This window comes from Delphinapterus leucas, chromosome 7 (genome assembly GCF_059928025.1).
Source record: "Delphinapterus leucas isolate spDelLeu-1000000601 "Yukka" chromosome 7, BTC_Dleu_Yukka2, whole genome shotgun sequence".
NCBI classification, from domain to species: domain Eukaryota; kingdom Metazoa; phylum Chordata; class Mammalia; order Artiodactyla; family Monodontidae; genus Delphinapterus; species Delphinapterus leucas.
This window is the reverse complement of record NC_143135.1, coordinates 26,620,543-26,633,333: the sequence shown is the minus strand read 5'-3', so window position 1 is coordinate 26,633,333 and position 12,791 is coordinate 26,620,543. Positions and strand designations below refer to the sequence as shown.

The 12,791-nt window shown below is 36.9% G+C and overlaps 1 protein-coding gene across 3 annotated transcripts in view; it reads left to right on the top strand.

The window, feature by feature from the left end:
- Positions 1 to 12,791, top strand: part of ELP4 (elongator acetyltransferase complex subunit 4) — a 244,242-nt gene that overhangs the window by 26,168 nt on the left and 205,283 nt on the right. For all 3 annotated transcript variants that reach the window (XM_022583706.3, XM_089915008.1, XM_089915009.1), the window contains exon 3: positions 12,052 to 12,173. In XM_022583706.3, the coding sequence (XP_022439414.2) occupies positions 12,052 to 12,173 (122 nt within the window). The remainder of the gene's footprint in view (positions 1 to 12,051; positions 12,174 to 12,791) is intronic.

The window sequence follows — 12,791 nt, the reverse complement described above, 5'->3', positions numbered from 1 at the left end:
AAATTTTAGCAATAATTCTATGAGTGTGATGGATGGCGGGTGAATTTCTAAAAATTAAAATTTTCCATGTAAAAATATCAACCTCAGAAGTTAAAATTTTTACTATCAGATTTGTTTCTTACATCATTGATTTATAATGACCTTGGTTTATATGGTTGCTTTTGTAAACTGATTTAATAGTAAATATTTAAGATAAAATCAATTCTTTTTTTTTTTTTTTTTTTTTTTTTTTGCCGTACACGGGCCTCTCACTGTTGTGGCCTCTCCCGTTGCGGAGCACAGGCTCCAGACGCGCAGGCTCAGCGGCCATGGCTCACGGGCCCAGCCGCTCCGCGGCATGTGGGATCTTCCCGGACCGGGGCACGAACCCGTGTCCCCTGCATCGGCAGGGAGACTCTCAACCACTGCGCCACCAGGGAAGCCCCAATTCTTTTTTTAAACATGACTTTCTAAAGTTTAACACAGACAAATTCTTGTTTATATAAAATGAGTATTTTTTCCATTGTCATAACTAATGATCCATAGGCAGTGCTGGTCATCTCATCCACTTGTCTCTGCTGGCTTTTCCACCTGTTGACTGTAAACCATGCAGAGGTGTTGAAAGCATTTTTCTTTTCCTTTGTGCACAAAAACTTTCATAAAATGCTCCTAAACCCTAATCAAGCCAATTTTGTGTCTTTTAGACTTATAGATTTTAACTTTGTGGTAGGTAGTATTAAAGAACTGGCTATGTTCTTTAATATATAAAATTAATCTTCATGTAAATCTACTATACTTTTGATCGTGGATTTGCTCTAATATTCTGTGCTGAAAAGGTTTACATACAAACTACCACATGGTATTTTAGTTACGCCATAGGAAATTGTTTTCATAAACTACCTTTACTGAATTATAATTTACATATAATAAAATAGACCCATTTTAAGTATATATTTTAGTGAGTTTTTACAAATGTATATACTCATGTAATCACCACAACAATCAAGATATAAAACATTTCCATCATCCCCCCCAAACATCCTCATGCCCAAAATGTTTCCTGGCCCCCAAGCACCTAACATCTTTCTGTCACTAGAGTTTAGTTCTGCTTTCTTTAGCATACCACGTGAAGGCAATCTTACCATACACACTTTTTGTGTCTGGCTTTTTTCACTTAGCTTAGTGTTTTTGAGATTCATCTATGTTGTTGCCTATATATCAGTAGTCCGGTTATTTTGTTATTGAGTATTATTTCATTTGTGAATGTACCATTTGTTTTTCCATTCACTGGTTGATGGACATTTAAGTTACTTCCAGGTTTTTGTCTGTTACAAAAAAAACTGTCCAAGATATGTGTATTGCAAGTATTTTCTCTCTGTAGCTTGCCTTTTCATCTTCTTATTGGTGTCTTTTCAAAAGAAAATATATAAAATATTTATGCACTTCAAGTTATCCATTTTTTTCTATTGTGGCACATGCTTTCCTGTCTTATTTAAGAAATATTTGTCTACTCCAAGATTGCAAAAATATTCCCTGTTTTTTTCTAGTACTTTTATTGTTTTACCTTCTATTTTTAGTTTTGTGATTCATTTCAGCATAATATTTGAGTAGTAGTATGAGATAAGATTGAAATTTTCTTGTTTGCTTGTTTGTTTTTGCTTTTTTTTCCCAATTGAAGTATAGCTGATTTTCAATGTCGTGTTAGTTTCAGTTGTACAGCAAAGTGATCCAGATATATATATATGTATACATACTTTTTTAGATTCTTTTCCATTATAGGTAATTACAAGCTATTGAATATAGTTTCCTGTGCTATACAGTAGGTCCTTGTTGTTTATCTATTTTATATATAGTAGTATGTATCTGTTAATCCCAAACTCCTAATTTATCCCTCTTCCCCCCACCTGCAAATTTTTTTCCTTTTTTGATTGAGTGTAGTATGAGGTAAGATTGAGGTTTTTGTTGGTTTTTACATATGGGTATCCAGTTATTCCAAGACCATTTGTTGAAAAAGAATTATTTCTCCACCTTTGTCAAGAATCAGTTATGTGGGTTTATTTCTCGTCTCTCTATTCTTTTACATTCATCTATATTTATAGCCTTTGGTCAAATCTATATTGCATGGATTGTTACAGCTTTATAATAAGTCTTAAAATCAGATGGTATGTCTTCCAACCATGATCTTTTTCAAATTCATTTGGTTAACTAGGACCTTTGAATTTCAATGTAAATTTAGAATTAGCTTGTCAGTTTCTCCAAAAAGCTTACTGGGGCTTACATTGACATTACATTAAATGTATAGATTAATTTGGAAAGATTTGAGTCTTCCATCCCATTACCATGATATATCACTCCATTTATTTAGTTTTTTTTATACTTACCCTCAGAATGTTTTATACTTTTCAATTCGGAGCTAGTTCATGCACATATTTTGTTAAATTTATTCAAAATATTTCATGGTTTTGGAATCAAAATGGAATTTATAAAAGTTTAGTTTCTAATGTTTGTTAATAGTTCGTAGAGGAACGGTGATTTTTATATATTGACTTTACATGCTACAACCCTGATAGACTTGGCTTGTTAGTCCTACTAGCTTTTTGGTAGATTGCTTAAGATTTCCTACATATGTGATAATGTTTGCAAATAAAGACTGTTTTACGTCATCTTTTCCAATCTGTATGCCTTTCATTTCTTTTTCATGGTTTATTATATGCTTCAGACCTTCTGAGCAATATTGATTACAAGTGGTGAGAGTTGATACACTTTCTTTGTTCCTAATATCAGGAAGAAAGCATTCCATCTTACCATTCTGTTACCTGTAAGTTTATTATAGATACCATTTATCAGGTTGCAGAGGTTTCATTTTATTCCTAATTTGCCAAGAGTTTGTATTATGAATTATTGTTGAATTTTGTCAAATTTTTTTTTGTGTCTATTGAAATGATCATATGGTTTTACTTTTTAAAAATGTCATTATGGTACAGTGATTTTTATTTATTTATTTATTTTGGTGTTTGTTTTTTTTTTTTACATCTTTATTAGAGTCTAATTGCTTTACAATGGTGTGTTAGTTTCTGCTTTATAACAAAGTGAATCAGTTATACATATACATATGTTCCCATATCTCTTCCCTCTTGTGTCTCCCTCCCTCCCAACCTCCCTATCCCACCCCTCCAGGTGGTCACAAAGCACCGAGCTGATCTCCCTGTGCTATGCGGCTGCTTCCCACTAGATATCTACCTTACGTTTGGTAGTGTATATATGTCCATGCCTCTCTCTCGCTTTGTCACAGCTTACCCTTCCCCCTCCCCCTATCCTCAAGTCCGTTCTCTAGTAGGTCTGTGTCTTTATTCCTGTCTTGCCCCTAGGTTCTTCATGACATATTTTTTTTCTTAAATTCCATATATATGTGTTAGCATATGGTATTTGTCTTTCTCTTTCTGACTTACTTCACTCGGTATGACAGACTCTAGGTCTATCCACCTCATTACAAATAGCTCAATTTCGTTTCTTTTTATGGCTGAGTAATATTCCATTGTATATATATGCCACATCTTCTTTGTTTTTTTTTTAACATCTTTATTGCAGTATAATTGCTTTACCATGGTGTGTTGGTTTCTGCTTTATAACAAAGTGAATCAGTTATACATATACATATGTTCCCATATCTCTTCCCTCTTGTGTCTCCTTCCCTTCCACCCTCCCTATCCCACCCCTCCAGGCGGTCACAAAGCACCTAGCTGATCTCCCTGTGCTATGCGGCTGCTTCCCACTAGCTATCTACCTTACGTTTGGTAGTGTATATATGTCCATGCCTCTCTCTCGCTTTGTCACAGCTTACCCTTCCCCCTCCCCATATCCTCAAGTCCATTCTCTAGTAGGTCTGTGACTTTATTCCTCTCTTACCCCAAGGTTTCCATGACATTTTTTTCCCTTAAATTCCATATATATGTGTAAGCATACGGTATTTATATTTCTCTTTCTGACTTACTTCACTCAGTATGACAGACTCTACGTCTATCCACCTCATTACAAATAGCTCAGTGTCATTTCCTTTTATGGCTGAGTACTATTCCATTGTATATATCTGCCACATCTTCTTTATCCATTCATCCGATGATGGACACTTAGGTTGCTTCTGTCTCCGGGCTATTGTAAATAGTGCTGCAATGAACGTTTTGGTACATGACTCTTTTTGAATTTTGGTTTTCTCAGGGTATATGCCCAGTAGTGGGATTGCTGGGTCATATGGTAGCTCTATTTGTAGTTTTTTAAGGAACCTCCATACTGTTCTCCATAGTGGCTGTACCAAATCACATTCCCACCAGCAGTGCAAGAGTGTTCCCTTTTCTCCACACCCTCTCCAGCATTTATTGTTTGTAGATTTTTTGATGATGGCCATTCTGACTGGTGTGAGATGATATCTCATTGTAGTTTTGATTTGCATTTCTCTAATGATTAATGATGTTGAGCATTCTTTCATGTGTTTGTTGGCAGTCTGTATATCTTCTTTGGAGAAATGTCTATTTAGGTCTTCTGCCCATTTTTGGATTGGGTTGTTTGTTTTTTTGTTATTGAGCTGCATGAGCTGCTTATAAATTTTGGAGATTAATCCTTTGTCATTTGCAAATATTTTCTCCCATTCTGAGGGTTGTCTTTTGGTCTTGTTTATGGTTTCCTTTGCTGTGCAAAAGCTTTGAAGTTTCATTAGGTCCCATTTGTTTATTTTTGTTTTTATTTCCATTTCTCTAGGAGGTGGGTCAAAAAGGATCTTGCTGTGATTTATGTCATAGAGTGTTCTGCCTATGTTTTCCTCTAAGAGTTTGATAGTTTCTGGCCTTACATTTAGGTCTTTAATCCACTTTGAGCTTATTTTTGTGTATGGTGTTAGGGAGTGATCTAATCTCATACTTTTACATTTACCTGTCCAGTTTTCCCAGCAGCACTTATTGAAGAGGCTGTCCTTTCCCCACTGTACATTCCTGCCTCCTTTATCAAAGATAACGTGACTATGTGTGTGTGGGTTTATCTCTGGGCTTTCTATAGTGTTCCATTGATCTATATTTCTGTTTTTGTGCCAGTACCATACTGTCTTGATTACTGTAGCTTTGTAGTATAGTCTGAAGTCAGGGAGCCTGATTCCTCCAGCTCCGTTTTTCGTTCTCAAGATTGCTTTGGCTGTTCGGGGTCTTTTGTGTTTCCATACAAATTGTGAAATTTTTTCTTCTAGTTCTGTGAAAAATGCCAGTGGTAATTTGATAGGGATTGCATTGAATCTGTAGATTGCTTTGGGTAGTAGAGTCATTTCCACAATGTTGATTCTTCCAATCCAAGAACATGGTATATCTCTCCATCTATTTGTATCATCCTTAATTTCTTTCATCAGTGTCTTATAATTTCCTGCCTACAGGTCTTTTGTCTCCTTGGGTAGGTTTATTCCTAGATATTTTATTCTTTTTGTTGCAGTGGTAAATGGGAGTGTTTTCATGATTTCACTTTCAGATTTTTAATCATTAGTGGATAGGAATGCCAGAGATTTCTGTGGATTAATTTTGTATCCTGCTACTTTCCCAAATTCATTGATTAGCTCTAGTAGTTTTCTGGTAGCATCTTTAGGATTCTCTATGTATAGTATCATGTCCTCTGCAAACAGTGACAGCTTTACTTCTTCTTTTCCTATTTGGATTCCTTTTATTTCCTTTTCTTCTCTGATTGCTGTTACTAAAACTTCCAAAACTATGTTGAATAAGAGTGGTGAGAGTAGGCAACCTTGTCTTGTTCCTGATCTTAGTGGAAATGCTTTCAGTTTTTCACCATTGAGGACGATCTTGGCTGTGGGTTTGTCATATAAGGCCTTTATTATGTTGAGGAAACTTCCCTCTGTGCCTACTTTCTGCAGCGTTTTTATCATAAATGGGTGTTGAATTTTGTCGAAAGCTTTCTCTGCATCTATTGAGATGATCATATGGTGTTTCCCCTTCAGTTTGTTAATATGCTGTATCACATTGATTGATTTGCATATATTGAAGAATCCTTGGATTCCTGGAATAAACCCCACTTGATCATGGTGTATGATCCTTTTAATGTGCTGCTGGATTCTGTTTGCTTGTAGTTTGTTGAGGATTTTTGCATCTACGTTCATCAGTGATATTGGCCTTTAGTTTTCTTTGTGACATCCTTGCCTGGTTTTGGTATCAGGGTGATGGTGGCCTCGTAGAATGAGTTTGGGAGTGTTCCTCCCTCTGCTGTATTTTGGAAGAGTTTGAGAAGGATAGGTGTTAGCTCTTCTCTAAATGTTTGATCGAATTCGCCTGTGAAGCCATTTGGTCCTGGGCTTTTGTTTGTTGGAAGATTTATAATCACAGTTTCAATTTCAGTGCTTGTGATTGGTCTGTTCATATTTTCTATTTCTTCCTGATTCAGTCTTGGCAGGTTGTGCATTTCTAAGAATTTGTCCGTTTCTTCCAGGTTGTCCATTTTATTGGCATGGAGTTGCTTGTAGTAATCTCTCATTATCTTTTGTATTTCTGCAGTGTCAGTTGTTACTTCTCCTTTTTCATTTCTAATTCTATTGATTTCAGTCTTCTCCCTTTTTTCCTTGATGAATCTCGCTAATGGTTTATCAATTTTCTTTATCTTCTCAAAGAACCAGCTTTTAGTTTTATTGATCTTTGCTATCGTTTCCTTCATTTCTTTTTCATTCATTTCTGCTCTTATCTTTATGATTTCTTTCCTTCTGCTAACTTTGGGGTTTTTTTGTTCTTCTTTCTCTAATTGCTTTAGGTGCAAGGTTAGTTTGTTTATTCGAGATGTTTCCTGTTTCTTAAGGTAGGATTGTATTGCTATAAGCTTCCCTCTTAGAACTGCTTTTGTTGCATCCCATAGGTTTTGGGTCATCGTGTCTCCATTGTCATTTGTTTCTAGGTATTTTTTGGTTTCCTCTTTGATTTCTTCAGTGATCACTTTGTTATTAAGCAGTGTATTATTTAGGCTCCATGTGTTTGTATTTTTTACAGATCTTTTCCTGTAATTGATATCTAGTCTCATAGCATTGTGGTCGGAAAAGATACTTGATACAATTTCAGTTTTCTTAAATTTACCAGGGCTTGATTTGTGACCTAAGATATGATCTATTCTGGAGAATGTTCCATGAGCACTTGAGAAAAATGTGTATTCTGTTGATTTTGGATGGAATGTCCTATAAATATCAATTAAGTCCATTTTGTTTAATGTATCATTTAAAGCTTGTGTTTCCTTATCTATTTTCATTTTGTATGATCTGTCCATTGGTGAAAGTGGGGTGTTAAAGTCCCCTACTATGAATGTGTTACTGTTGATTTCCCCTTTTATGGCTGTTAGCATTTGCCTTATGTATTGAGGTGCTCCTATGTTGGGTTCATAAATATTTACAAGTTTTATATCTTCTTCTTGGATCAATCCCTTGATCATTATGTAGTGTCCTTCTTTGTCTTTTCTTATAGTCTTTATTTTAAAGTCTATTTTGTCTGATATGCGAATTGCTACTCCAGCTTTCTTTTGGTTTCCATTTGCATGGAATATCTTTTTCCATCCCCTTACTTTCAGTCTGTATGTGTCTCTAGGTCTGAAGTGGGTCTCTTGTACACAGCATATATATGGGTCTTGTTTTTGTATCCATTCAGCCAATCTGTGTCTTTTGGTTGGAGCATTTAGTCCATTTACATTTAAGGTAATTATCGATATGTATATTCCTATTTCCATTTTCTTAATTGTTTTGGGTTCGTTATTGTAGGTCTTTTCCTTCTCTTGTGTTTCTTGCCTAGAGAAGTTCCTTTAGCATTTGTCATAAAGCTCGTTTGGTGGTGCTGAACTCTCTCAGCTTTTGCTTGTCTGTAAAGGTTTTAATTTCTCCCTCAAATCTGAATGAGATCCTTGCTGGGTAGAGTAATCTTGGTTGCAGGTTTTTCTACTTCATCACTTTAAATATGTCCTGCCAGTCCCTTCTGGCTTGCAGAGTTTCTGCTGAAAGATCAGCTGTTAACCTTATGGGGATTCCCTTGTGTGTTATTTGTTGGTTTCCCTTGCTGCTTTTAATATGTTTTCTTTGTATTTAATTTTTGACAGTTTGATTAATATATGTCTTGGCGTGTTTCTCCTTGAATTTATCCTGTATGGGACTCTCTGTGCTTCCTGGACTTGATTAACTATTTCCTTTCCCATATTAGGGAAGTTTTCAACTATAATTTCTTCAAATATTTTCTCAGTCCCTTTCTTTTTCTCTTCTTCTTCTGGAACCCCTATAATTCAAATGTTGGTGCGTTTAGTATTGTCTCAGAGGTCTCTGAGACTGTCCTCAGTTCTTTTCATTCTTTTTTCTTTATTCTGCTCTGCAGTAGTTATTTCCACTATTTTATCTTCCAGGTCACTTATCCGTTCTTCTGACTCAGTTTTTCTGCTATTGATCCCATCTAGAGTATTTTTAATTTCATTTATTGTGTTGTTCATCGTTGCTTGTTTCATCTTTAGTTCTTCTAGGTCCTTGTTAAATGTTTCTTTCACTTTCTTTATTCTATTTCCAAGATTTTGGATCATCTTTACTATCAATATTCTGAATTCTTTTTCAGGTAGACTGCCTATTTCCGCTTTATTTGTTAGGTCTAGCTTGCTCCTTCATCTGCTGTGTGTTTTTCTGTCTTCTCATTTTGCTTATCTTACTGTGTTTGGGGTCTCCTTTTTGCAGGCCGCAGGTTCGTAGTTCCCATTGTTTTTGTTTTCTGTCCCCAGTGGCTAAAGTTGGTTCAGTGGGTTGTGTAGGCTTCCTGGTGGAGGGGACTAGTGCCTGTGTTTTGGTGGATGAGGCTGGATCTTGTCTTTCTGGTGGGCAGGTCCACGTCTCGTGGTGTGTTTTGGGGTGTCTGTGGACTTATTATGATTTTAGGCAGCCTCTCTGCTAATGGGTGGTGTTGTGTTTCTGTCTTGCTTGTTGTTTGGCATAGGGTGTTGAGCACTGTAGCTTGCTGGTCGTTGAGTGAAGCTGGGTGCTGGTGTTGAGATGGAGATCTCTGGGAGTCTTTTGCCATTTGATATTATGTGGATCTGGGAGGTTTCTTGTCGACCAGTGTCCTGACGTTGGCTCTCCCACCTCAGAGGCACAACACTGACTCCTCTGCCTGCAGCACCAAGAGCCTTTCATCCACACAGCTCAGAATAAAAGGGAGAAAAAGTAGAAAGAAAGAATTAGTAGAAGTAGGAAGGAAGAAAGAAAAAGAAAGAAAGAAAGAAAGAAAGGGAGGGAGTGAGGAAGGAAGGAGGGAAGGAAGGAAAAAAAGAAAGAAAGGAGATAAAGTTAAATAAAATAAAGTAAGATAAAATATAATAAAGTTATAATAAAAAATAATTATTAAGAAAAAAAAGAAAAAATTAAAAACACAAAATGGATGGATAGAACCCTAGGACAAATGGTGGAAGCAAAGCTACACAGACAAAATCACACACAGAAGCATACACACTCACAAAAATGGGAAAAGGGGAAAAAAATCATAAATCTTGCTCTCAAAGTCCACCTCCTCAATTTGGGGTGATTCATTGTCTAAAGGAGGGAAGGAAGGAAGGAAAGAAAGAATGAAAGAAAGAAGATAAAGTAAAATAAAATAAAGTTATTAAAATAAAAAATATTAAGAAAAAAATTTTTAAAAAAACAACAGACAGGTAGAACCCTAGGACAGATGGCGGAAGCAAACCTATACAGACAAAATCTCACACAAAAGCATACACATACACACTCACAAAAAGAGGAAAAGGGGAAAAAAGTCAAAAATCTTGCTCTCAGAGTCCACCTGCTCAATTTGGGATGATTCGTTGTCTATTCATGTATTCCACAGATGCAGGTACATCAAGTTGATTGTGGAGCTTTAATCTGCTGCTTCTGAAGCTGCTGGGAGAGATTTCCCTTTCTCTTCTTTGTTCTCACAGCTCCCAGGGACTCAGATTTGGATTTGGCCCCACCTCTGCGTGTAGGTCGCGGAAGGGCGTCTGTTCTTCACTCAGACAGGACGGGGTTAAAGGAGCAGCTACTTCGGGGACTCTGGCTCACTCAGACCAGGGGTGGGGGAAGGGAGGGGCACAGAGTGTGGGGCGAGCATGTGCGTTTTCCCGGGGAAGTTGTCCCTGGATCCCGGGACCCTGGCAGTGGTGGGCTGCACAGGCTCTCCGGAAGGGGGGTGTGGATAGTGACCTGTGCTCGCACACAGGCTTCTTGGTGGCGGCAGCAGCAGCCTTAGCGTCTCATGCCCATCTCTGGGGTCCGCGCTTTTAACTGTGGCTTGCACCCGTCTCTGTAGCTCCTTTAAGCAGCCCTCTTAATCCCCTCTCTGCGCGCACCAGGAAACAAAGAGGGAAGAAAAGTCTCTTGCCTCTTCGGCAGGTCTAGACTTTTCGCCGGACTCCCTCCTGGCTAGCCGTGGTGCACTAACCCCCTGCAGGCTGTGTTCACGCCGCCAAGCCCAGTCCTCTCCCTGCGCTGTGACAGAAGCCCAAGCCTCAGCTCGCAGCTCCGCCCACCCCGGCGGGTGAGCAGACAAGCCTCTCAGGCTGGTGAGTTTGGGTCGGCACTGATCCTCAGTGCAGGAATCTCTCCGCTTTGCCCTCCGCACCCCTGTTGCTGTGCTCTCCTCCGAGACTTCGAAGCTTTCCCCCTCCATCACCCACAGTCTCCGTCCGAAAAGGGACTTCTAGTGTGTGGAAACCTTTCCTCCTTCACAGCTCCCTCCCACTGGTGCAGGTCTCGTCTCTATCCTTTTGTCTCTGTTTATCCTTTTTTCTTTTGCCCTACCCAGGTACGTGGGGAGTTTCTTGCCTTTTTGGAGGTCTGAGGTCTTCTGCCAGCGTTCAGTAGGTGTTCTGTAGGAGTTGTTCCACGTGTAGATGTATTTCTGGTGTATCTGTGGGGAGGAAGGTGATCTCCGCGTCTTACTCTTCCGCCATCTTCCCTTCGTCCTCCGGTACAGTGATTTTTAAAATAAAAAACCAACTTGGCATATCTGTGATAAACCCCACTTAATCATAGTATATCATATTATTCTTTCTTATATACTAATGAGTTTTGGTTGGATATTTTAGAAATTATTTTCATAAATGTTCATGAGGCATATTAGTCTGTAGCTTTCTTTTCCTGTGATGTCTTGGCCTAGTTTTGGTATCAAAGTAATTATGGCATTATAAAATGAGTTCTGAAGTATTTCTTTCCAGTTTTTCCTTTTTTCTGAAAGATTACTTGTAAGATTGGTATAATTTCATCCTTAAATGGGCTAGTTTTTCTTTCAGTTTTATTGAGATATAATTGACATACAGCACTGTATAAGTTTAAGGTGTACAGCACAATCATTAGACTTAATACGTCATGAAATGATTAGCACAATAAGTTTAGTGGACATTCATGATCTCATGTAGATACAAAATTAAAGCAATAGAAAATAATTTTTTTCCTTGTGATGAGAGCTCATAGGATTTACACTGTTAACAATTTTCATATATAACATACAGCAGTGTTGATTTTATTTATCATGTTGTAAATTACATCCCCAGTACTTATTTATCTTATAAGTAGAAGTTTGAAACTTTTGACTGCCTTCATCCAATTCCCCCTACCCCTACTCTCCACCTCTGGTAACCACAAATCTAACACTAAGTGTTTAATTCTTGTGACATGAAAGTAATGAGGTGTGAGTTTACAACTGGTTGGTAGGGAATATAGCCATTTTAGAGGTGCAGTACCTGAGAAAATCTTAGTAAAGAAAAAACCAAATCTCTGATTTTTTAATATAATCATACATAACCTTCTAAATTTTATGGATATCAGAGGTGGTGTAGTAGATGGCGAATGATTTTGGAATCAGAAAGACTCTATTAAAAGTACCTCCTTCCCATTGAGTATCTAGATAAGTATTTTAGCCTATCTAACTGTACCTTAGGAAGACATAGTTATTGCCCCACCTCATAGACTTGTTTTAAGGAGAAAAGAATATAAAAACATCCTACCATAAATATCCTAGTATATGGTAGGATTCTTACTATAATTTTTTTTCTTTCTTACAGAAGAGGATAAATATAATATTTATTCTCCTTTGCTCTTCAAGTATTTCCTGGCAGAAGGAATTGTCACTGGACATACCTTGTTAGTTGCATCTGCAAAAGAAGACCCTGCTGACATTTTACAGGTATAGAGTATACTAATTCAATATTGCATTTTGAATATTTCACAAAAAATATTGTTTATATATATGTAAATAAGATATGTATTTGTATATGTACAAACTATATTTAAATACATTAATGGGACCACACACGTATTTTTTTCTCTTAAAGAGAAGTATCAAATTTATTTGAATATATAATTGCATTTTAAAATTAGTTCTTGGACAGTTTTTTAAACTAAAATTTATGTCACAGTGAGGAAATATTAATAAGCTATTTAAAACTGACAATAAACAAAATTACTATTAAGTAATGATATGAGCGCTTTATAAACTATTAAAAAATCTAGGTAAAGAAAAACAACTGCAGAATATTGTCAGATATTATATTACCAGTATTCCAAAGGCGTAAGTCAGAAGAAAGATAGAGAAATTAGAAGTACTCATTTATTAAAATTATTTTGTTTTGAGAATTCCAGAAAGTATTCCCTTCCAAGAAATAAGCAATAATACTAAGATATGTGCTTGAAATAGTATATCTTTTTTATGCCAAAGCATATTTTTCACCTCAGAGAAGACAATTCTGACTTTTACAATTCTAAATTTCTTTGTACAGAACAGGTACTCACTTTTAAGCCATTG